This window comes from Paroedura picta, chromosome 1, assembly GCF_049243985.1.
Source record: "Paroedura picta isolate Pp20150507F chromosome 1, Ppicta_v3.0, whole genome shotgun sequence".
In the NCBI taxonomy this organism is placed as follows: Eukaryota; Metazoa; Chordata; class Lepidosauria; order Squamata; family Gekkonidae; genus Paroedura; species Paroedura picta.
This window is the reverse complement of record NC_135369.1, coordinates 131,646,064-131,672,364: the sequence shown is the minus strand read 5'-3', so window position 1 is coordinate 131,672,364 and position 26,301 is coordinate 131,646,064. Positions and strand designations below refer to the sequence as shown.

Sequence of the window (26,301 nt, the reverse complement as noted above, 5' to 3'; positions counted from 1 at the left end):
CTAAATATGAAAACACATTTGAGTTGTAATGTAACTTGGGATTGTGAATACTGGCATATGCAGTAAAACTATTGAGTCTATAAGTTGGGCATTGTTTTGTTTTTGAGGTATAAAGCCATTGCTTACTATGTTTTTTGTTTGTTTGTTTTTAGATATGGAGATCATCCAGGGTTCTATAGACATAAAGTTAGCACAGGTAGAACCTATCCCATGTTTTACGTTTATGATTCATATATCACAATTCCTGAAATGTGGGCCAATCTGCTCACAGTATCAGGATCCCAGAGTATACGCAATACACCATATGATAGCTTATTCATCGCCCTTCTTGTGGAAGAAAAACATAAGCATGAAATCCTCAGAAGTGGCTTTGATGGAATTTATACCTACTTTGCAACTAATGGCTTTTCCTATGGCTCAAGTCATCATAACTGGCCTAGTTTGAAAGCCTTTTGTGACAAGAACAATCTAATGTTTATTCCAAGCGTGGGTCCAGGTTATATAGATACCAGCATCCGACCATGGAACAACCACAATACCCGGAACCGTGTCAATGGGAAATACTATGAGACAGCATTCAGTGCAGCACTTCTAGTACGACCTGAAATAATTTCCATCACCTCTTTTAATGAATGGCATGAAGGAACTCAGATTGAAAAAGCCATTCCAAAGAAGACTGGAAAGACTGTTTACCTAGACTATCAACCCCATAAACCAAATATTTATCTGGAGCTCACTCGCAAGTGGTCTGAAAAATACAGCCAGGAAAAAGAACAGTGGCTTACATGAGGTACTACTGTATTAGTTTCTTAATGGATTCAGCTCCATAAGGAACCCTTCACACTGTGTCACGTATATTATAGAAGTTTTAACTTGTTCACTATTCCATACCTTCACTAGAGAATTTTTTTTTCTTTAAGGAGTAAAGGTAGCAATGTCAAGCAATACTAGCTCCTTGAATTCTTTCACAGCATATTGAGAATATCTTTGTACAGTATTAGGTCTTTGTCTAGAAAATGTTATTGTTAATTCAAGGAGAGTGATATGGAACTCTGGATGTCATCCAAACAACTATGTAGGTCTGAAAGCAACTGGGGTTCTGAATTTTCCATTTCTGTCCCGGGGTGGGGTGGACAAAAGCTGCAGACCCCAAGAAGCTTCCTCCAAAAGGTAAGCAGACTTCAGAAGCAGTAGCTTTTCGTGTGGTATGTGAGCTGGAAACAAACGAAAACCAATTATTGTGCATATAAGCCCTTCTGGGCTTTAGGTAAAGGCCTTGAAACAACTGTGATCAACTGTCTACATCCATAATTTTAAAAAGATTAATGTATATGTGGTGCATGAAACAGTAAATTGCAAACTCTCTTAAGACTTCCTGTGCAAACAACATTAAAATGACCGAGAACTACACAAGACTCATCTTTTTTTCTGCCCAAAGTATATATATTTTGTATTCTTCCTAGAACCTGGAAGGTTTTTCTTTATATTTGCTTTAACTGGTAGAAAAGATGAGTGATGTGCAATTGTTAGTCATAGCTGTTAATACTTTGCTATGAATGAAGTAAATATTTAGTATTCTGTGAAAATGTTCACTTTACAACCAACTTGTTATGTAAGCAATATTATTGTGAGCAAGAATGGAGCTTTGAGATTATATGAAATTATTACAAAATGGAAAAGAGAAATATCTGAGGGCAGAAATAATCCTCAAAGAAGAAAAATTGCTTAAGAAGGTTTCACTTTTTAAAGAAAATTATTATTAACAATGTGAATTGCCAGTCATAAGAAAACTGCAGAAGTTAAAAAATAATGTAGAGAGGCCCTTCCTTCAGTTCATTCTCATCTGAAAAGGAAATGATAAATAGAGGTAGTGGGATATGTATGTGCTCAAGACAGAAGCAACCAGAATTATATCCTGGTGATAAAAGGCTAAGAAGTTGATATAACTGAGTATGCTCAAAGTACAGTCTCCTCTCACAGGGCTCAGGGAGTGTTGAGAATAGCTTATATCAAGGTACTTTCATTGTGGTTTATCCTGAAATAATTTGTTAAAAACTCAGCTAATTGACAACAGAAGTTTATTTCATTTGATGTTTTTAGACTTATGTCTAGCACGTACATTTTTCTCACAGAGAAGACTTTAATATAGTGTTCCATTAAAACATGATGTCTATCACATGCATTTTGAAATGGCAGAACCTTGTAAGAGGGCTGTACCACCAGCATATCTGTGCTTCAAATACTTCCTTAGTAGTAGGTAGCAAGATGTTGTGGTCACAGTGAGTGCCTTATGAGGTCTAAAACTAAAAGTGCCTCTCTTCTGTGCTGCCTTGGCACGTGTCCAAATCTAATACAACAAATCCTTAAGACTGATATGGTGTGTATTATGTGCGCTTGCTTTTGGAGCTTTGAAAAGTATACTCTGCTACATTGGTTAATAGAAGATGGAGGGGACTGAGGGTTATGCTGTTTTGTTTTGACATAATTTTGAGGCTTTAATCTTATGTTGTGGTCATATATACTTAATAGGAGCCTCTTGTGGCGCAGAGTGGTAAGGCAGCCATCTGAAAGCTTTGCCCATGAGGCTGGGAGTTCGATCCCAGCAGCCGGCTCAAGGTTGACTCAGCCTTCCATCCTTCCGAGATCAGTAAAATGAGTACCCAGCTTGCTGGGGGGTAAGTGGTAATGACTGAGGAAGGCACTGGCAAACCACCCCGTATTGAGTCTGCCATGAAAACGCTGGAGGGCGTCACCTCAAGGGTCAGATGTGACTCGGTGCTTGCACAGGGGATACCTTTACCTTTACCTTACCTATACTTAAACTGATTTGACTCCCATGGGATTATATGGATATTTCCTTGAAGTAAGTTGGAAAACTTGAATACCATCCCCTTGGTTCATATATCTTAATTTCTGCATTTTAACACCCCACAAGTTCTGTAAATCCATTCATTTTCAGTCACTAAAAATGTTCTGAGAGCTCATAAAATAAAATTCACACTGGCAAACTGCACTGAAAATGTAAATATAATTACATTCTTAATGTATTTTCTTTACAAAGCCTCTATTTATTTAGTCATTCTGCAGAAAGTGACTATTTTTAGGCTTTAAAAATACACCTGCAAGATTACCAAAGCCATTGGCCAGTTTTATTATTAAAATTTTATCTGACTTCATTACTCAAAGCAGTTTACAAATGTGTAATTACTTTTTAAAAGCTTCAAAACAAGTTATAAATCACAATCTCAGGTGTCCTATAATTAGACTGCAAACAGAACAGCCCAATAAAATTGCTCAGCAGAAGACCTACTTAATCAAAGGCACTTTTAAGTTGTTTGTGGAAGGTAGGTACAGAGGAGCTGCTAATCAACATTTCTGGAAGAGTTAAAAATAAATAACTCAGTTCCTGAGAAGAAAGACCCTTCCCTTTACTGAATATACTCATTGAGGGTAGGACCAAAAGACACTATGTGGTCAGTTGCGAGTAGAGCTTCCTAGGGACTCAAATACAGGTTAACTCCAGCCTTTGAACTGAGCCCAGAAATAAATTGGAAACTAATGTAGCTGTTTCCAGATTGGCTTTACAAGTTCAAGAATGGTTTATGCCCTTAAACAGGATCCCTTCTCTATTTATTTATAAAGATTTAAAGATTCTGAATAGCCATGTTCTTAAAGCTATTTCACCACTGCTGTTTAGACACTTTATATATCCTTATCAATTTAATGTTTTCTGCATATGCATGTTTCATTTTTCATACTGCCGGTCTTTAAAAATAACAACTTAAGATTTTATAACTTGTTTGCTTATATATTTTTAATTGCAGCTCCCGTTCATCATACTATATAGAAACATTTGGAAATGCTAGAACACAGTACATAAATAATATACAGTGTTAATTTGAGGCTTCCCTCATATTGCCAATTAGCCTCAAAATCTATTGTTTCTCTGGGTAGTGGAGTAACAAATACAAATAAATTCTATCAGAAAATCTAGCTCATAGGCTACATGGTGAATAGTTGTAACCCAAAGGAAACACAATCAGAAGCTATGTAGGCACAGGTTTAAAGGCTAATTAGTAACTTTATCAAGGCCTCACTGCCTCCTGGAATAAAAGCCTGTGATATAAAGCCAGTTAATTTATGCACAGATTAAATCCCTTGCATACTTCCAATCAGATTTCCAATAAGTTTAAAGCAGCTGTTCCATCTAAGTTTATATATTTTAATAAAATACTTATACCTTTTTGCTCAATAGTAACTCTTTCCTTGTACAAGGTTCTAATACATTAAGAGTTCAATCTCACCACCACTATTTTTAAATTAATACTTTCCTGTGAGCTAGGAAATATATATCATGTTGCAAGAACAACGTGGAGTGCTTAATTTTAGAGCTTAACAGTTTAACCAAGGGGCTGCTGATTTTATGAATACCTGTGTTGCTTATAAATTCACGCTTCCTTTTTCTGTCTGAACTAAACAGGTATCCCAATAGTGACAAAAAAGTTGCAAATAAGTTGTAAAAGTCTGGTTTACAGGAAAGATATTGTAATTTGCTTTAACATAATGAGCTCTCTGCACAATTGTATTGTGCAAAAGGATTTTTTGGTAATGTATATAGCATGTTAATAAATGAAAGAAAAGGAGGCATTTTCTGCACATTTATGCTAGAGGTTTAAAACATGGATAAAACCACTGTAATCTGTGGGAAATAATAGAGAAATAACATTTTTGTGTGTGATAATGAAACATGTATAGGATTGTGTGTAATATCTCTTTTTCTTTACAAAGAAATTGTTTTGCAGATTCCATGAGAATAGTATTCAATTGTACAGGAGACAGACTGTCTTTTTCTTTTGTGAAACATTTGTTAAAATATGCTGATGCTGCTTAAGTCATTTTTGAAGTAGTGCTTTATTATTTGGGATGTTATTTTGTTCACATTTCGGAACTTTGTACTATCAAAAGCTGTTTAAAATGTCTTAGTTTGTACAATATAATTTCAGTGGAAAATGCAGTATGTTTTGCAAATGTCTTTCTGCTGTGTAGTTTGAAAATCTACAGAAATAATAACCATGATGACTCATTTGTCTTTTCTTAGCAGAGAGAAGAATTGGAGGAATTCCCTTATGTAGACAGATTAAAGTTAATAAATCCTGTTCTTAACTAAATAATTGTATAAATTGTGTAGAATTTTCTACAGCATGGTGGTCGTAGATACCATAGTACCCACCAACACCTACCATGGTGCTAGCCAAGTGTTTTAGAAAGTGGGCATGTCCACATGGCCTTTAGCCCAGCAAATCTTCTGATTGGTTCTTGGGGATTTGATTAATGTACAGATTTTTTAAAAGATTGCTTTGGTGACGGTTGCAGCCACCACAGCATAAAGATCTTTGCTATGTAACTGAAGGTGAGCTGTGACTGACTACCACCTTGAACAACCATCATTTTGTGGCTGGGCCCACCATTCTCTGTCAGAATTTTAGAAAGTGGCCAGAAGTCTTCTATTTGATACATTTAAGGAGCAACATTGTTGGAGTTATAATATTTGAGATGATGGCTATCAGTATTTTCTAGTACCTGCCCTTCTTACACATTTCTAGCGTTCAATTTAGCTGTATTTCATTTCTTCTTTATAATAATTCCCAGCACGATTGATTGTAGTCCCAAGTGAAATAGGCCTTTGGCTAGAGCAGACTTTCGTGCAACCAGGGTTTCGTGAAACTCTGTGGTTTCTTAACAACCCTATACGGGTTTCCTGAATGCGTAGGAGTTAATTCGTTTTTAATTTTAAAATTTGTTTAACATTTATTGGCTAATATGACTATATATGGTCATTTCAACATGTCCCCCCCTCCCAAAATGGCCAATGATGGGCCTTGAGGGGGGTGGAAAGGGGAGGGCCTCTGGGTGGGCATGTACACAGCTAAACCTTCCAACCATATTCTGCTTGATCATGCCACTTCTGGAGTTTCTCAAAGCCTGAAGAATGTTTCAGGGGTTTCTCAATGGTAAAAAATGTTGAGAAAGGCTGGGCTAGAGGGTTTCTCCAAAACTGTTTCTTTTTCTTTCTTTTTTTTTTACTTGTCTTCCTTTCTTTTCTTTTCCTTTCCTGTTTCTTTTCTTTATCTCTTTAGTTGCCTTCATTTCTGGAAAAATGCATTTCTATAAAATGTGGTTAAAAGTCTGCTATGACATGTTATTGGTGAGGTTTTGATAAACCTGATGCAAATTCCCTTGTGCTGGAATATTGCTATTTTTTAGCGACAAAATAAACTTAGTTGTGCAAAGTTTTTTTGTGGGGGTGGGGGTTGCAGAACACTACACCCTAGTTCTGTGTGAATATTTTCATATGGTGTAGGCTTTCATGGCTGTTAGAAATATGATATTTGCACCAACATATAATAAAGCAACTACTGGAAAATTGGCAGACACCTGCTATTGTTAACATTATGGAAGATAGCATACATAATTTGATAGCTGTGACATGTGTATTTTACAGTTAAGCATCCATTTAGCTGCAAAAGTAAATTATGAATTTACCTTTTTGAAACTTCCATAGAGCTTAATCTGAATTTCCTACTTTATTGTCTTATTTAATAGCACATATTTATACCGATATATTTTTACTGTATCTTGGGGGGTTTAAGTGCTATAAAATCAAGGCAGTGCTTTTTAACATTGATGATTTATTTTCACAGATGTATAGATATGGCTGAATTGATGTTAAGTAGTGATGGATCATATGACATTTTTAAAAAGCCTTAGACTTGGATTTTTTTTTAAGAAATCTATTTTGTTGTATCTTTCCAGAATTTAATTCCTTTATGTAAAGAAGCATCTGTTTTTCTCACAGTTTGTTGGGAATTCTTTCCTTGTGGATTTTATGTCCAACATAAGAATAGAATTCTGGATGAAAATTTTCAAAATGCCTTATATTCTTTTAAATGAGATTATGCAGATTCAGAGAAAAACGAGTCAGCAAAGTATTGGCTATAAAACATTCTCCACTGAAAGAAAAGACAATCTAGTGAATTTCTGAAAGACATCAGCAATCTTAATATTATGCTTTGGACTAAATTCCTAAAAACTGAACCTGAAAAGAATAAATTAGAATATTTTTAGTAACTTGTGCTTTCTGGAAGGGGTAGTCAACCTGTGGTCCTGCAGATGTCCATGGACTACAATTCCCATGAGCCCCTGCCAGCATTTTGAAACATTTTGAAACACAGAAATGTGATCACCGTCAACAGCAGCATTGTGGGCTGAATGGGTTGCCAGTATGTCTTTTGAACCAGTAAGCCTATTAATGCCAGCATAGAGCCCCATCAAAAGAGCTACCCACAATATACTCTTCTTTGTCACAGTTTTAATGAAATAACTGTTAGCCACCTTGGGCAACCTTCTCTGAGACAGCAGAAAACAAGTGTTTTAAATGAATGTTTTTACTACAAAGCTGGGCTCAAAAATGGTTCGTTGTTGATATGGACAAATAAACAAATCTATGATCATCACACCATGGTTTTTTTCTTGCATGGAAAAGTTTTCCATGTTGGAACACTTGAAGTAACTCTGCAATTTTTAAACTAGAGTTTTGGAAGCCACTGAGCCTTCCTTGAGCTATCTGAAATTTACAGTACAATTCAGTGAGCTCTAGAAGGGAAACAGATACAAATGTCTTCTAAATCTAAGCTGCCTATTTTTTCTGGGAGCCTTTATAAATATCTGTGGAATCCAATTTCTCCCACAAGCCCCTGAAAATCCTGTGTAGTCTTCAGCAATTTTAACAAGGACTATAGTGACCAATTGATTGGAAGTGATACATTTCCTAAAATTATTCCTTGTATATATGTGTAGGTTTAATTTTGTGGGTCTATATAGCCATTTGTAAGCCTTGAAGAACTAAACAAAGCTTTGGGCACTTCTATATGTGTTTTGGAGTTATAGTAGTAATTGTTTGCATTCTTGGTTAAAATGCTTAACTTAGACTTGCACTTTTGTGGCACATGATCAAAATCACATAGATAGTCTGATCATTGACATATTCACCACTGATGTTGTATAATATGATATACACAATGTGTGCTTGATTTGCAGAAGTCAAATACTATGCATGTCTCAGGAAATGTAACCTATAGAAAATGCACTTCAAAATATTCAAACCTTGTTAAATCCATTGCTACGTAATTAACTTTTGAAGTAAAGAGTACAAGCATTGTTTTAACAAATAAAATTTCTTATTAATGTGTTTCCATTCTTGTGCGAATGATTAGTTTTTGGCAGAAGTGTGGGTGGGATGGCACTACATTCTTTGAGACATATAAGAATACACTCAGGCTGAGAGACGGTTTCAATAAGGGCGGAACTTTGAAGAATAAATATTTTAATTGGAAAGCTCCAAGAGAAATATATCTGGACACATTTTATATGTGTGGGAGCCTCTTCATTTATATTATTTACAACCTTACCCATTATTACATCACATGACTGTATTTTAATATTAGACCTCTGAAGAAGACCCTAAGAGGGACTGAAACATGTTTAGTTTTTTGTCATTTATCCCTGTGTCAATATTTTGGATTTGTGCAGTAGTGCATGACTAATGTCGATGTTTTAATATTTTATATGTGCACATGAATTATAATAAGAATATTTGCATTTCAATATATACTTCTGCTGCTCAACCTTTTAGGTTCCTGACTTGTGTAACAGGTTGGGTTATTGTGTTCCTTCTTTTGTTCACTGTTTTAACATCAACCACTGTTGATTCACTGTTTTAACATCAACTACAAACACAAGACATCTGATAGGTGTTTAGTTCTAATCTCAGACTGTTTGTCTTGAAAGTAAACCAAAACCCTCTGATATATATGCCCTCAATTTCCCCCTTTCACGTGCAGTTCCAAAATGTCAAATGAGAACTCTCCAATAAACTGCTGTGTCTCATGACACTTAATGAATTGTAGTTTGTCTTTTTGCTTACAAACTAAGATTGTAAGCAAAAAACAAAACGTGTTTTGGAAAGAAACCCTGGGCTCATTAGTCATGTCTAGTTTAAAAAACTAGTTTAAAAGTGTTTAGTTGCCAGGTGTGAGGAGATGGGCTCATGTCTGCCTGAATGGTGGTAGAAAGTACTGTCAAGTTGCAGCCAATTAATGGCAATCCTGTAGGGATTTAAGGTCACAGAAAAACATTGCCTGCATCTGTATAGCAACGCTGGACTTCCTTGGTGGTCTCCCATCCAAGTACTAACCAGGGCCTGGCTTCTGAAATCTGAAAACATTGGGCCTTCCAGTCTCTGTCTGAGATCCACTGCTAGTGAAATCAGAGAATGCTGGACCAGTGATTTATTTGTACTCTGCTTGCAAAACTGGCCCAAGCCAGCTTTTTAAAAAGAGAGGTTTAAGCCCCCCACCCCCAACAAAAGTTCCTTCAAGGCCTCAGGCATAGAGGGAGGTAGAGCTGAATAGCTGGTCTTTTGCAGTTTGGACTGGTGCTCAGTTCTCCCTCGGGTAGCAACAGACCCCTGGAGTCCTTATAAAGCAGGGGCAGCCAAACTGTGACTCTCCATATGTACATGGACTACACTTCCCATTAGCCTCTATCAATTGCCCGTGCTGGCAGGGGCTCATGGTAAGTGTAGTCCATGGACAAGGAGAGCCACAGTTTGGCCACCCCAGTTATAAAGCTTCAAGCCATACATTTTATATCTTTATTAGATTCAAAGCCCCCCCTGCCGTGGCCGCCCAGCAGACACAGAGAGGCAGCATTGCCCCCAGGTACGGCAATTCTGGGCCGGGTGGGAAGGCCTGCTTCCCCCCCTCCACCCCACGGTTGCGTTGCGGCCTTCCCCTCAGGCTTAGAAGCCTTTTCGAGGCCCTGGATGTGCTTCTAGGCTCAAGGAGAAGGCCTCCTTCTTTACTCACAGTGTCCTGCCATTTCCCCGTCGCTTTCTGACCTGTCCTGGTGAGGGCCTAGATTGTGCCCTCACCCGATTGGCTAGAACTGCTGTCTGTCCTGGTGAGGGGCCCCACCCACTCTCCGCTCACTTACTCCTTAGTGAAATATGAAGGTGGAAAGATTTGGGTACTGGTCTCTGGTTTCAGTCAGAAAATTTACATTTGCTCTTTCTGAAACGTACACATGCATGCAGGATGCAGGTACATTCACTATAATGTGATAAATCAGCTTCATATGTTCCATGTGGACTTGATTAAACATCCTCTCACTGTAGTCATTTGGACTGAAGTTCAAATTCAGACTTTCAGGGGTGCTGTCAGTTCCAACCCAAACAAATTAGGTATTCTTCCCCTCACCCCTGATTTGGAGATATGATCTCATCATCAATGTTTGATTGCAACTTTTTTGTTTATCAGCAGACAATTAAAAGCAACTTGATTTCCAGAAGATATGAAATATTTCTGCTGCATGCTGTGATTGACTTCGAATTCTAAATAACTAAACCTTTTGAAGAAAGTTTCATTAGAGAATTGCAAGTACCTAACACACTGGAGACATAGTTAGAACTGATTCACAAAGCATAAAAAGGTAAAGGTAAAGGCATCCCCTGTGCAAGCACCGGGTCATGTCTTACCCTTGGGGTGACGCCCTCTAGTGTTTTCATGGCAGACTCAATATGGGGTGGTTTGCCAGTGCCTTCCCCAGTCATTAACAATACAGAAACTTCCCCCTCCCTTGGGAACTCAAACCAGGCACAGTTCAAAGAAGTCAAAGAGATAACCATTTGGGCTTCAAGGGATGAGAAGATGTGGGAGACTACAGGGCTCTAAGGAAGGGGAAGGTGAGGAATGCCTGGGAATGATGGTAAGCATAAAATATAATGGCAGGAAATCAACCTTGGGCATCTGGGTTACATCATGGCACAAAGGTCAGGCATGCTAAACACTCTAACATACAACAGATTATAATCATGGCAGAAATGCATGGGGTTTCTGACACATGCCCACTTTCTGATACTTGAATTTGGTTTACAACACATTTATATTCTATAAAATATCACAGTATTGTATGTACTACGAGCTTCCCTCCCATTTTTAATTTGATCATTCTTGATGACTTCCTAACCCCAGTTACCTAAATTCTCTTCCTGCAGGCTTCTGCTTATCCTTTAAATCTTGTCATGCTGAAACAGCAGCCTGTCCTGCCAGCTTGACAATCTTTGTAATCCTAAATTCTTCTCCATAGGCTACAGGCTCACCACCTTTTCTAAATCTGCAGGATCTCCAACTGTACTAGAAATACAAATTGCAAGAACTACTGACAGATTTTAAATAGAATGAAAAAGACATCCATGGCTTCGGCATGCTTTAGCAACCTGTTTGCTTACTAAGGCATTGTTTTCCAGCCTCACACGGGATACTTAAGAAACTATGGTAGAATGTAGGAGGGTTTCTTACATGCCATATCTGGGACTCTGAGGGGTCTGGTAACATTTCATTAAGCCTTTTATGAGTGTTTTGGTTCAGACCACAGCAATTGCCCAAAAGTCATCGGAAGTGCAAATGTACTATGAAGAACAGAAGTAGTAGCGATCGGAGGCTTCAACTAGGCTTCAGAGTGATCATGGAATTCATCTTGCTATGCAAATCTATAGACATGAGATCATGGGTATATTAAATGTACAGCCACATGGGGGGGATATAAACAGTCTATGAATTTGTCAAGAAAAACTCTTTCCAGCAGCTAAAAAGTGTGGGACAGAGTTCCCAAACATGATGAGATTAACAAATTGCTGTGACTAGATTTCAGGCAGAGGTGCCTCAGCATTATATGATTTCCTCAAAGGACTGATTATGTACCCAATAAGCTATTTTGATCACCTTTTTATCATCTTCCATTATAGTTCCATAATAACGAGCGAATCTGGAGAATATTATTTTATTCAGGGACGGACACTGATTCGTGTGGTGAAGCTTCCCTTCAAACTGTTTGGCCTCTTCTTACCCTTTCTTGTATGGATCCTTTTTCTTTATGCTGTCACAAATGGGATATTAGCTTAACTAAATTAGGCACTTGGGGGCAGCAAAAGAAAGCTTGCTATCAATCTTGGCTCTTACATTTTAATTCTTTTGGCTACTATTTATATCAGCTCTTTGGAAGATCTTGAGATGGGGATGGATGGTAAGACTGTAGTCATTAATTGTTGATAACAATTAGCACAATTATTAGCCATACATATACTCACTGTGTGCCAGCAAATTTGGAAAACTCAACAATGGCCACAGGATTGGAAAAGGTCAGTTTACATTCCAATCCCAAAGAAGGGCAATGCTAAAGAATGTTCAAGCTACCGCCCCATTGCACTCATTTCTCATGCTAGCAAAGATATGCTCAAAATTTTACAAACTAGGCTCCAGCAATATGTGGACTAAGAACTTCCAGAAGTACAGGCAGGATTTCGAAGAGGCAGAGGAACTAGAGATCAAATTGCCAACATACACTGGATCATGGAGAAAGCTAGGGAGTTCCAGAAGAACATCTACTTTTGCTTCATTGACTATGCTAAAGCCTTTGATTGTGTGGAGCAGAACAAATTGTGGCAAGTTCTTAAAGAGATGGGAATACCAGAGCATCTTATTCGTCTCTTGAGAAACTTATATGCAGGTCAAGAAGCAACAGTGAGAACTGAACATGGAATCACTGATTGGTTCAAAATTGAGAAAGGAGTTCAGCAAGGCTGTATACTGTCGCCTTGCCTATTTAACTTGTATGCAGAGCACATCATGAGGACGCCGGAATTAGAGGAGTCACAAATTGGGATCAAGATTGCAGGGAGAAATATTAACAACTTCAGATATGCAGATGATACCACTCTAATGGCAGAAAGTGAAGAGGAACTAAAGAGCCTGTTGAAGCGTGAGAAGGAGGAGAGTGCAAAACTTGGCTTGAAACTCAACATCAATAAAACAAAGATCATGGCATCCGACCCTCTCAATTCCTGGCAAATAGATGGGGAGGAAATGGAGATAGTGACAGATTTTATTTTCATGGGCTCCAAGATCACTGCAGATGAGGACTGCAGCAAAGAAATTAAAAGACACTTGCTCCTGGGGAGGAAAGCTATGGCAAATCTAGACAGCATTCTAAAAAGCAGAGACATCACCCTGCCAACAAAAGTGCGTTTAGTCAAGGCTATGGTATTCCCAGTTCCAATGTATGGCTGTGAAAGTTGGACCATAAGGAAGGCCGAGCGTCAAAGAATTGAGGCTTTTGAACTCTGGTGCTGGAGAAGACTCTTGGGGAGTCCCGTGGACTGCAAGGCGAACAAACCGGTCAGTCCTAGAGGAGATCAGCCCTGACTGCTCCTTAGAAGGCCAGATCCTGAAGACGAAACTCAAATACTTTGGCCACCTCATGAGAAGGAAGGACTCCCTTGAGAAGAGACTAATGCTGGGAGCGATTGAGGGCAAAAGAAGAAGAAGGGGATGATAGAGAATGAAGTGGCTGGATGGAGTCACTGAAGCAGTCGGTGCAAACTTAAATGGACTCCGGGGAATGGTAGAGGACAGGAAGGCCTGGAGGATCATTGTCCATGGGGTCGCGATGGGTCAGACACGACTTCGCACCTAACAACAACAAAATAATCATTGTATGATTTAGGTGAAATGCTTGACTGATACAGGCAGAATTTTGGTATTGACCTATAATCCGTAGAACAGCAGAGACTAAAGACTATGGCAACCAAGTAGCTCCAAACAATCAGGCTAAGTAAGAAAGTACGTTTTTAAATATGCATATGCTGTTTTTTTCCACTGATGAAGAAGATGCAGATCTACAGTTACCTGTGCACATTTAAATGGCAATGAATTATTGAACAAAAGTAAATAGCATTATATGCAAATCTAATAAGTGAAATTAAAAGGAAAATTTAAGTTGAATATCAGAGATAGCTTCTGGTTAGTTTGCCCTATTTTTGTACCAAATAATTTCCCAGGGGGCATGCTTCATGGCTGGAAATTTTATTATCAAAATGAAAGAAAATGTTTTTAAAACTAAGCAATGAAAGAAATGCTCTGGAATAGTAAATACAGCCCATAATTTTTACCTTCAATTACACTGTGTGAGCTCCTTAGTGGCAGTTGGCCAAGCAGATCTTTCCCACCATGTCTTTTGCCCTGCAGCCTTCTCTGTGCCCTTGGGGTCAGAGTTTGAGATTTTTCCTTCCTGAGGCAGATCTTTTATTGTCTTTCTCTCCCCCAAGCAGTTTCTTCAAAGCTGATTCCCATGGGAAAGCCCCACAGACAATGCATTATACAGCAGCAAAGTCTGTAGTATGTAGGAACAATTGGATGAGTTTACTCACATTCTCCTTACATGAAGAGAAGATGTCAGGGTCCGTCCAATTTTTTAAGGTTTTCCCAGTGTTGGGACCAGCCACCCAGACTCTCCAGGAAGAACTCCTGTGTGGGGGACAGAAATGCCTGTTGACCTACACACATTTTCACCTGACCACCGTGGGCCCCTGGCAACATCCTGACTGGCCCAACATGGGGAAGATGCCACAGGTGACAAACCCACCAAGTAGAGAATGGGCTGGAAAGAAGAATGCTAGGGAATGCACCAAATGCAGGGAGCCAAGGTAGTGTGGCAGCTGCACCACAAAACAATGCCCTGGACCAGGCTCACCCATCTGAGTGGGCTTGGCATCTGGGAGGCATGAGAAGTGGGGCAGGGAAGCCCTTTTGAATGCTTGGGGAAGGGGCCTGGGGGAGCAGGGAAGGGATAAGAGGGACATGAGGATGCAGGTCAGGGAAAAAGTGAGACCAGAGAATAGTGATGCTAAATAACCCATGTCTGGGATTACAGGTGTCCAGTGGCTGCTGACCCTGCCCCCATTATGAGACCTTGCAACATAACCTCTAGCCTTCCTCCCATCAAGGTGACTGAATGTGGTTTACCCCCAAGCAGTGGACCCAAAGCTGGCTCTCAGAGTATTGTTGGGGTACACATGATTCTATTGGGAGAAGGGTGAACCAGAAAAGATCACTCTTTCAGAGCCCCTCCATAGGATCAAAATAGTTTGCTTATTGTTTTCTGTAGTTTCCTGTTAGGATCTGGGAAACCCAGGTTTAAATCTTACTCTACCATTGAAGCTGGTTGGGTTACCTTTGGTAATCAAATACACTTAATTTAAATACTGGAGTATAAATACATTTACCATTCTCCCTTCCCTCAGCACCCATTTCCCATAGAATTTGTTTAGGTGCTGTACTGTATTTGTAAAATCTAGTGCAATCTAAATATTAAATTCTAGGGAATTCAATACAGAAGAAAATGTCTACTCAGTTAGAAATCATTGCTCCTGTTCCCCACAAAAATGTTGATTGTTTATGGTAACTTAATGGTATTTCATTATGGCATTCTTTGAGAGTCTTGTTTTTGTCTTCACTCAGCCAATAGGGTTTTGTTTTAAATATACATAGAAATGTACATTAAATGGCTGAATAGGATATGGCCTTCAGAGCCAAGCACTGAAGCTCAAACTATTGCTATGGAAACACAGCATGGTATTTCAGATCTCTAGTTTCCTCGCACAGCAGAGAGACGATTCAGAAAAATAAAATTAACAAACAAACCAGGACCCCAGTTGCTCCAGGGGAAATAGAGAGGAAAATTAAAATGTTGCCCTATTGCGAGTATTAATAGGACTCTGCTGGGAAAGTCTGAATGGAAGATTTCATTCTAATGCCGCAGAAAGTTGTAGTTCTCCTTACATTGAAGAGCACAGGTCAGACTGGCAGATGATGGTATCTCTGTGGTTTGGTGATATCTCAAAAAATAAATGCCTTATCTGTCTAGATGACCACTCAAATGAATGAAACCCTTGGAAAGTAAAATAATGAAAATATAGGACTGGTTGCATTTCAAGTGATTTTATAATACTGACATGCATGCAAAGTGTAATATTCAAATTGTATTTGCAGCAAATACTGCTACATACTTTAGTTTTATAAATCTTGTATTTAACAGGCCAGGCCTAAAGAGAGTCAAATCGTTTAATCCATTGATTTAAATCAATATAGAAAGGTATAACTAGTTGATTGCACTGCATGCAAGTGTAATGGCAGAACCTGGAGAGTGTTGCAAATGCTCTTACAGATATTCACCTGGAGCTCCCAGCAGATAGCGGTTACCACCACTGGAATCATCCTTATGACCAGGCACTTTGATAACCTGGAAAGAATGTGGGAAAGGGGGAAATAAAGAGCTGGGTTACCTGAATGGGCAGTATAAAAATCTAATGAATAAATTAAATAAATAAAAGTGTCCCTCCAATACTCCACCCCACTGTGGAACTGGGCCAGACTGGTGATCAGCACTATGCAATTGGCCCATAGTGAGCCAGGGAGAGGAAAGTGGGGAAAAGCTCAAGAAGGAAGTATATAAAGATAGGTTGGCTGGTGGGTGGGAAGGAGAGAAGGAAGCAGGAAAAGGAGAGATGCTTATGGGAGATTTCACAGAAGGAACAGAGAAAATAGAGAAGGAGGAAGAAAAAAGATGTCCTCTGAAATATTCTCCAGATCAGTTCCTTTGCAGCAGAAAATCTGAAAAATATTGGTCCAGAACAATGTTTCTATACAGATGGTATTGTTTTGACATTTTCCGAAAGCAGATTTCAATGAATAAGTGGATTCAAAAAGTAAGATGGACTTTGGATAAGTTTATTTGTCTTAACTATTTTAAAAAATGTACCCTACTTTTCCTCATATGTTATATTACCTCAGTCTCATGACAGATTAGTTTGCTATGGCAACAACAAATGTTCAGAAAGGACAAGATGCAGCAGTTTTGTTGTGGATAGGACATCTGTATCTGATCAGTGTCTTGATGGGAGATCTCCTAGGAAATTATGTTCATCACATAAGTCTAGAGAAAACTGCTGGTTTTTAACATGAGTGATACACTCTGTTGAATGCTACTAAGTCAGACCATTGGTTCTTCAAAGTCCTTGTTACTTCTACAGCTTCCAGTGGATCTCCAGGGTATCAGGTCTTTCCCATTATCTACTGCCAGTCTTTTTATTTGATGACAACAGGCACTGAACCTGGGAATTTCCACATGGAAAGTGGATGTTTTAATCACTGAGCCACAATCTCTATCATGAGAAGTTTCTAGGAAATTATACGTTTCTCCACAACGCAACTTGTGAAAAATTATCTAAAAACATCAAAAAGATTCCAGGAAACAGAGTATGATGTCTGTTGCCTATAACACAATGAAAATAATCTGTACAATAAAGAAATACAACACGAATCGCCAAGCAAACATTGTAGAAATACAGAAATGCAAGTTATTAAACTTTTGCAAATTAGCATATGAAGACCTCTCTCCTCAAAACAGGCTTCCAAGAAGTAAGTGCATGGCATAATGCATTTATTTTTTACAAGTATCATTTAATGTGATCATATTGTGCTGGAATGGTATGAACCAATCCAGTGTCGACAAGCTACATACTTGGTTACCCACGCTTGACTACATTCTCCATCTTTCCCTATTATGCATTCTCTCTACATTCTGATTATGGATCTTGCTTTGCATAATCAGTGTACTGTTAGCTCTCAAAACTCTACTGTCAGCTTTCTAATAGCTCTGCTTTCTTGGAATGTAAAACTGCTTTCTGCCCTTTTGAGATTCTTACTTTCACTGAAGCATCTATCACAAAATGCAGATGAAAGAAAGAACAGCCATATCAAAAAAGAGTAAAAATTTAAAACTTACAAAATGTCAGTTATTAAGAGACAACTGATATAAAATATTTTATAGATATGAGTAGAATGTCAAATCAACATGATGGGAAATGCTGGAGATTCCATTACTCTGTTGGTTCTTTTTATCATATGTGATGGTCATGAGATAAAGTTAAAAAACATATTGGATGAAAATTCAGTTTTATGGGGAAAAATTTTAAAAGTTAAGTTTCCCTTGTATTCTAAATTTATGTTATAAGCTTCTTTCCTGAAGGTTTACCAGCAAAATTTTCTTTCATGCCAAAATCTACATGGAGTGGCTACATGGCTGGATAAAATTGGAGAGTTTACCAAGATGGCCAAATTGACTAATTTGACAAATCAAAGACCCCAGGAAGAATTTTATGAGCATTGGAACTATTGTTTGAATTATGTGAACTAGTAGTTCTGCTGCATTTTGATGGAGAGTGTAATAATCTATATCTATATTATGTAATCAGCTTTTTTTCTTTTTCTGTATATTTTTCTTTTTAATACTAATAACAAAATTAATACATTTAAAAAAAAAGAATCAAAGGCTCTTTTCCTATTATCACTCTAAACCAGTTGTTATCCATTGTTGGCTTGGTTCCAAGTAAAATGATATAGGAAAGGGGCTATCATACAGCAATCTCAATCCTGTTAATGAGCCATCTCTAAAGCACTATGGCCATCTCAAACTGCACTGGTCCCGTACTCCTCCACGCAATCTTCCTCTTTTACTAGAGTCAAGGCATCTCAAAGGTACTGGTATAACTCTGGCGTGTGATATTGGTCTAGCACTATAGCACTCAACTAAGAATATTTCAGGGAGAGGGCAAGGAAGATTTCATGGTGAAAAGGGGCAGGGGGCAGCATTGTAGGAAGCGCTGCAGACATTTTACACAACACAGCATAGTGATTCAGAAGCACAATGAAGAGCTTCTTCAATGGAAAAAAACAGTTTCCCTAAAAAAATGGCTCGGCCTCACTTTGCCAACAAGTGGTTGGATTGTATGTATGTATGTATGTATGTATGTATGTATGTATGTATGTATGTATGTTTTACATTTGTATACCACTCTCCCCTAAGGCTCAGTATGAATAGGTAAGTAAAATCTATTAAATAGCCAGTTGCTAAAATGGTTGTGTCTGAGCTGACACACACACACAAAAAAAACATTAGCAACTTGCTACTAAAACATTACAAAGGCTGTCTGAAGGGGGTCAATGAATGAAAAGCTATCACTTACTTCAAAGGGAAAATTACTCATTCCTTCTTTAAAAGCAAGAATCTTCCCCCCCCCCAGACTTTTCTGGGATCAAAAGTCACAAATGGCTTAAAACTATAGAAATCAAAGCCATCTATAAGAGCCAGGGTGGTTGAAGGCCTGGATTCAAATCTCCACTTAACCATGAAGGTTGCTAACTGGTCTGGAGCTAATCATTTTATTTCACCCTGATGTATTCCACAGGGTTGGAGTATGGGTCAAATGAGAGAAGAAAGAACCATGAAGGCTTCCCTTAGCTTACTGAATCAAAGATAGCATATACAGTGTGATAAATTATAATGATTATTGTTTGACTAATGGAGAATAGTATATGATCCCTCTGTTATCAGCTCTGCTATTCACTGGGGTGGAAATTTCACAGTCTCCATTTTAATATATTCTGTCTTCAAATTTCTTCAGTTTTGTGTTACCTTTTCAGTTGAGTTCATTGCAGAACAGGGTCCTGCAATCTTGACTCACATCATGAATGGTCAATTGGCTTGATCACTAAAGCTAAGGAAAGCTTCTGGAAAGCTACCACCAGAAGGATGTCTCTTGGGCTCTGAAGATTTTCTATGCCCTGTTGTTGGCTGTCCACAGGAACTGGCTGGCCACTGTGTGAGACAGGATGCTGGATTAGATGGACCACTGATCTGATCCAGCAGGGCTCTTCTCATGTTCTTAGGTTCTTATACTGAGGATCATCTTGCATTTCACAATGATCAAGAATGGTAAGTATACCTACCAAACTGGCTCGCAGCAAAATTCACAACATCTCTGGTTCTATCCAGCTTTGTCAGATCCAAGCCAATGTTTGTGTGCTGTTATATATATCTGATTGGATGGGAATGGGGAGGATCTGGAATGTAGCACAGAGTCATCAATATGTTGTTGTTTTTTAATTCTACCCAAGGAACTATTTTTGAAATATATGTCTTTGCGAGACAATGCACTTGCCATCTTTCTTGAATAAGAATCTGTTTTAAATATAGCTATTAAATAATAAACACATTGGCAAAATGCAATAGCTGAAGCTTCTTTCAATGACAATGATTGCAGTCTCTTAAAAGCAGAAAATGTCTTTCTGCTAATCATGTCCAAACTGCTTGCAAAAGCCTAGATGATTATACTTGTGTTTCTGTTGGTCAGATCTTGGTCTCTGAAGGTCAGTCAATTGCTCATATATAAAATACTCATCATTTCACTATCAGGCACAAATTTGCCTTCTCTGCTGATCATTTCACTAGCCACTGCATGGAGAAGAAAAGTGAATTTGAATTGGGGTTACAGTGCTGAACATCTGGCAGTAGATTATCTAATTTTGTCATCTCAGTGGATTATATTTGGCCTTGCCAGTTTCCTTTTGGGAAGAACATGCAGAAAAGTATGTGTTTTCATAAAGCTCATCTCATTTTTAATGTTGTCCAGGTTTTTTGCAATGGCCTTGGATATGATCCTTGTGAAATCCTCAGAGATACAAAAGGCATAATAAAGTTAGTAGGTCTAAGGTGCATCCATTTAACATCATCCTCTCAAGGCCTGCTTTCCATGTCCCTATCTGCAAAGGTAAAGTAGGTGGTTACTAGAGACAGAGCTTTATTATCAACATCATCCTGATACCTCAGAGCAGGTTACAAATCCAAAAATTAATCCAGGAAATTCTCTGAATTGTTACTTCAATGTGAACTATGTTCTTATGAATGGGATTGAGTGTCAACAGGAATCAGAGTTAGGATTCTGGTAGGTTTGGGGAGTAAGTCCCGGATTGGTGCTTAGCTGTCCCTGGACCTGGGACGACAGGGATTTTCTGGCAGAGAAAATCCTTCTGCAGGCTTCTCAGGTAGGTTCTGGAGGATCTCCTAATGCAAATTACACTTCTGTAGCAGATAGGTCAGGGGTATCTGCCCTTCAGGGATCTTGCAAATTTTCCTGCTTTCCTCCTCCAGGCACCTGAGTGTCCTCAGTGGCTTCCAAGTCCAAAGCCAGCTCGGTGGGGATGTGATGATATGCACTTTTAAAAGCTTAGAAGTGCTGTACAAACAGGAAAATAAATGCAAAGGGTTCATTCTTCAGAGCCAGAGAACCCTGACTGACAGACTGCTCCAAGGAATCAGATTGGTTAGCATCAGCTGAGCAGAGAAAGAACAGAGAGCTGAATGCTGAGGAAAGGGCAGTTTGAATTCAGCCCTGATTGAGAATCTAGGGCCATTCTGCACAAAGGGCAATGTGGCTAAATCTGTGCGCTATTGAAAAGTGCTGCAGGCAAAAGCGGCAGATCACGGTAACGCACACAACCATTTCTAGCAAAAAAAAGGCTCTCCCGCTAGCGCTGTTCTCGTAATGCACAAGTTTCCGGACTCGCCAAAATCGCAATAGGGGAGGCGATATTTTTCCACGCTTCCTCCTGCCCCTTAACAGCCAATTAACTGTTGTGTTCGTGTTTTCCTTTAAGAACTCTTTTTTAAAAAACCCGAAAACACCTGTAGCGACGCATATTCGTTCCTTCAGTTATCAGAAAGACCTTTTCTGCAGGCGTAGGAGCTGGCGCTTAATTGTTTACAGGCTCCTCAAGTTAAAAAAAAAAATCCCCTCCCCATGGGTGAGATTTGTGGCCGAAATTATGGACAGTGTCAAACATGGGACTGTATTGTGCTTGGGAACTTTAAAGAAACTTGCAGCAGGGAGCTTTGTTTAACTTTTAATCACTTCTGTGGAGGGACTTTAGCCGGAGAAGCCTCTGAGAAGCCTCACTCATTCATTGCTTTCCCTGTCTAAGGAAAAAAAATGGCGATTGCTTTGCCAGAAGTTTGGCGGCGAGAGCAGGGGAGGGACTTTCTTTCTATCGCTATATTGAGAACGCAAATGCCTTTTGCTGATGTGATGCAGCTTGTGCGCAGAAGTTTTCTCAGGGGGAATCCACTTTTTTGGATTTCCTGTAAAGTGCTACAATGAAGCGCTTTTTGCGGGAGATTGTTGCAGATTGTGTGCGACGTCATGTGGAACCATGAATTAGTAGCATTTACCAAAGGTTAGACTTCTGCTACATTTAAGTCATGCGGAATGGCCCCTAGTATTGATGAGTCTTAGAACAGAAGGGTTTAGTGCTGACATGATTTGTGCTTAGCCCAGATTGAGAGCAGTTTAATACAGAGTATGGGGAAGTTTGACAGGATGAGTGGGTAGTAGGTGAAGACATTCAGGTCAGAAAAGGGGATAAGTCTTCTAGTGAGAAAAGAATTTCCCTACCCATTAAACAGGGAGATAGCCCTGAAAAGTAGAGGGATCCCTGGTCCTGTGGGTTGAGGAATTGTCTCTTAAATCCTGAAGATTCAGTAAAAAAAAAAAAACCTCAAGTAGAGTATTGATGGGTTTAGTGAAGGAATTTGGTTACTGGACAGACTATTCTTGCCTTCTGGAATCCAAAAGAGCCAAATACACTCAAGAAAGTATTCTGGTGTGTTTAGGAAGAACTGAAACAAATCTTAAGAAACTATGAAAAGCTTAAGAAACTCTCAGTTGCTTGAAACAAATGCTGCAGTCTGCACCTAAGATTGATTTACCTCAGTAATTTTTATCCCTAATTTCACCTGACTTTCCCCCCTCTCTGTTGAATTTCAGAAAGTCCTGAGTGCCATTTTAGGGGGTTGTTAAAGGGGGATCTTTACTCTTCTTTCAAGTTTCTGGGCTGAGTCAGCAACAAAATAACATACTGTGAAAGAAGAAAACACACAGTGGAAGTAAAATGGAGGTAAAAATCTTGCCTCTGAGTAAGGGAATTAGACAGTTGCATCATAGTGGGTCATAATACACAGGTAACCTTTATGATTTCTTTTTGATGCTTAACATTGATATTATCTTTCTTCTATGACATAGGTAGTTATTATGGTATCATTCTGTATTCCTTCAGGGATTCATACAATGAATTCTATTGTGATTTATAATACTGCCGCAAATCATTATCGGTTAGGTTAATGGCTCAGAACAGTTGGCTGGTGTTTTCTCAATGTCCATCAACTATTCAGATATAGCCTCCTGTAAATTCAAGCATTCTTGAAAGTTTTGAGGAGGGACATGTGTTTCTGTGTGAAAAAAGAACAGTTTTGAGTTTGTTAAATTGTTCTATAATATCTGCATTATTTCATTAAAAAAGACAATGATTTTGCCAAGCAAAGAGTTTTGTGTAGGTCAAAGGCAATCTGCAATAGCTCAATTGTAACTGCTGATTAAAATGAGGTCATGGTGACAGATTTTAAAGCTTTGATGTTTGCCTGGGATATATCTGTTAATCCCTCTATATAGATATGTATACAATAAGTTCAGTTGTGAGTTCTACAGAGTTGTCTTCTAAAAACTAACTTGATTTTTCAAAAACATTTAAAAAATGGCATGAGAATTTTCATTTTGTGTTGTAGAGAGAGGAGACAGTTTGCAGAATAGAAATAATACTGACATTCACTGGGAGTATAATATACTAGATAAAACTGTGTCCAGGCAGATAAAGTCTTGTTTGTCTTGTGGAAGGAAATACAAATGGGGAGTATAGAGAGCCATTTCCTTGAAGAAAATGGTAGCTTTGAATGGTGCATTTCATGTCCATAGTCCCCACTGAGGTCCTTCCTGGTACCAGTCGAGGAATTCCCTAACCGAGAATATAACCAATGGAGGATAATGTCAGTGCTTTTCAAGAAAGGGGGCAATTAGATAAGATGATTTAGCTGGAAACTGTCACACGGTGACACTCATTTTCTTTATTTCTGTTTTTCTTTCTATCATTAATAATCTAACTTTAAAACTTAATAGAAAAAAGAAAGGGGGAAAAGATATTCAGTTGAACAGTATACAAAATGATATACATAAGCAGATAGCTTAGAACTAACTGCTAGTAAAAGAGCAAAAAAAAAATAAAAAACCAAGAAACCCAAGCAGCTTGGTGTAGTGGTTAAGGGTGATAGCTTCTAATACGAAGATCCAGGTTTGACTCCCCACTCCTAAACATACAGCTAGCTGGGTGACTTTCAGCTAGTCACAGTCCTGATAAAGCTGTACTCACAGAGCAGCCCTGTCAGAGCTTGCTAAGTTTCATTTACCTCACAGGGTGTCTGTTGTAGAAGAAGAAGAAGAAGAAGAAGAGTTGGTTCTTATATGCCGCTTTTCCCTACCCGAAGGAGGCTCAAAGCGGCTTACAGTTGCCTTCCCATTCCTCTCCCCACAACAGACACCCTGTGGGGTGGGTGAGGCTGAGAGAGCCCTGATATCACTGCTCAGTCAGAGCAGTTTTCTCAGTGCCATGGTGAGCCCAAGGCCACCCAGCTGGCTGCATGTGGGGGAGTGCAGAATCGAACCTGGCGTGCCAGATTAGAAGTCCGCACTCCTAACCACTACACCAAACTGGCTCTCACCAAACTGAAGTAGGGAGAGGTAGGGAAGGTGACTGCAAGCCACTTTGATATTCCATCTGGTAGTGAAAGGTGGGGTATAAAAACCAACTCTTCTAATTAGAATTTATATTTCAGTGCAGGGGGGGCAATACTCCTCAAACATTAAGCAGCATAGACATATATACGGTTTTGTGCATATATAATACACATTTTCTTTAAGGCCTTCATAGATGTATAATGTAAATATATTTCCATGCTAGGGGCAAAGCCCGTTGTATCCAGGAATACAACGGGCGCTAGAGCTTGGCGGTGGGAAGAGGAAGGGGAGGAGTTGTCCAGTATATAAGGGCATGGGGTTGAATGTGTGTGTTGTGTGGGAGGGTGTGGTGACAAATGAGGGCATGTGCCCTCATACACATGTAGTAGTCACAGTACACAGGTGTCCATCCTGCTCCTTCTGTCTCCATTTTTTCACTGTTGATAAAATGTTATGTGCCCACATGCTTCTTTCATGGTTGCTCCTTAGAAGAACTGAATTTTGTTGTTTACTACCCAAAGGAGTCTCAAAGCGGTTTACAAACACCTTTCCCCTTCATCTCCCCAGAATAGACAACCTGTGAGGGATGTGGGACTGTGAGGGGTCTGAGAGAACTGTGAATGGGCTGCAATGACCCGGTAGGCCTCAGGCGTTTCAAAGCATTTTCCAATTCTCTTCCCTTCCTCTCCCCATAGCAGACTCCCTGTGTGGGAGGTGGGGTAAAGAGCCTCACATGAAGGCTGGCAACCCTAAGAGGAAGTCTCTCTGTGCACAGCAGTCTTGACCTTAGTAAGTTTTTTATCCTGGGTTTTTATATGCCAGGCCAAGGTTGAAAAGTCACTTCAGTTCCCATGTCTCTCCAGCCATTTACTTGTTCACTATGTACAGTTTCAGGCTATAAATATTCTTTAATTAGATCTTCCTGCACTTTCCAGAATCACAGGACTGATGCTGGTCTGTCTGCCTGCACCCCAAAATACAAACAGTTGCTGGGAAGGGCTGTCCATAGCCCATAGCCCAGGAGGGACACACCTGCACCACTCACTGTCAACTGCAGCCTGCAAGCTTCTACAATAGTATCTAGAGTATAATGATCACCTCTGCAGGCAAAAATGTTTCCATTGAAGGCTGGACTCTGAGGCATTGTATGATTTTGAAGTCCCACCTCCAAACCTCCAGGAATATTTCCAACCCAGGGGTAGCCAACCTACAGGTGGGGCCTGGAGATCTCCTGGAATTACAGCTCACCTGCAGAGTATAAAGATCAATTCCCCAGGCAGAAAGGGCTACTTTGGACAGGGTTGTGGTTGAGAAGAAACATTTAAGGCCTCCCACACAGGTTGTTGTTGAATTGAAAGACTTGAGGCCTACTGCACAGGGTTGTTGTATAGATGACAAAAAAACAGTTTCATCTGCAGAATAACGCAGTGCAGTAAGCCTCCAATCTGCAGAGAGTTGCAAAGAAGAAAAACACATGGCTTGGCTGTGTCTAACCCCCGGCCAGAGCAGTATTTTAAGTGAGAAGGGGCTTTTCTGTGGCCTCCCTGTCAGGCAACTGTTTGGCAGAAGGGGAAAGGCCCCCCCTCTGAAGGAAGGGCCTCAGTCTCCCCTGTGTTGCTCTTGGAAAGGCCTCCTTCCCTCAGTCAGGGCCTGTCAGAGGCTCCTTCGCAGCAGGCCTGAAGGGGGGGAGGGGGGCACTCTGCAGCCTCCTGCCAGCTCTGTCAGGGTTCTGAGGCAATTTGCAGTTGGACTTGACAGTTAGGACAGCCTTGGGGTGAAAAGGGCTGGCACAGCCTGTCCAAGCCTCTGTTCTCATCCCCCTTGGCAGCCCTGCTGACCTCCTCTCCCTTGGTGGTCAGGAGCAGACTGGCTAAAACTCCTGGGTTGCC

The 26,301-nt window shown here is 39.6% G+C and overlaps 1 protein-coding gene and 1 long non-coding RNA gene across 9 annotated transcripts in view; one reads left to right on the top strand and one right to left on the bottom strand.

Annotated features, from left to right (window-relative positions):
• The window catches only part of MANEA (mannosidase endo-alpha), a 29,498-nt gene extending 21,250 nt beyond the window's left edge, over positions 1-8,248 (top strand). For 5 of the 6 annotated variants that reach the window (XM_077303992.1, XM_077303974.1, XM_077303983.1 and 2 more), the window contains one exon: positions 153-8,248. In XM_077303992.1, coding sequence (XP_077160107.1) covers positions 153-789 — 637 coding nt within the window. In that variant the 3' untranslated portion in view covers positions 790-8,248. The remainder of the gene's footprint in view (positions 1-152) is intronic. The other variant, XM_077304015.1, reaches the window with a different exon arrangement.
• LOC143820787 (uncharacterized) overlaps positions 1-26,301 on the bottom strand; it is a 34,597-nt gene that overhangs the window by 7,210 nt on the left and 1,086 nt on the right. Inside the window, exons 2-4 of one of the 3 annotated variants that reach the window (XR_013225505.1) lie at positions 16,741-16,860; positions 16,128-16,194; positions 14,324-14,420 (exon numbers count right to left, since the gene is read on the bottom strand). This is a non-coding gene — a long non-coding RNA (uncharacterized LOC143820787). The remainder of the gene's footprint in view (positions 1-14,323; positions 14,421-16,127; positions 16,195-16,740; positions 16,861-26,301) is intronic. The other 2 variants (XR_013225504.1, XR_013225507.1) reach the window with 2 other exon arrangements.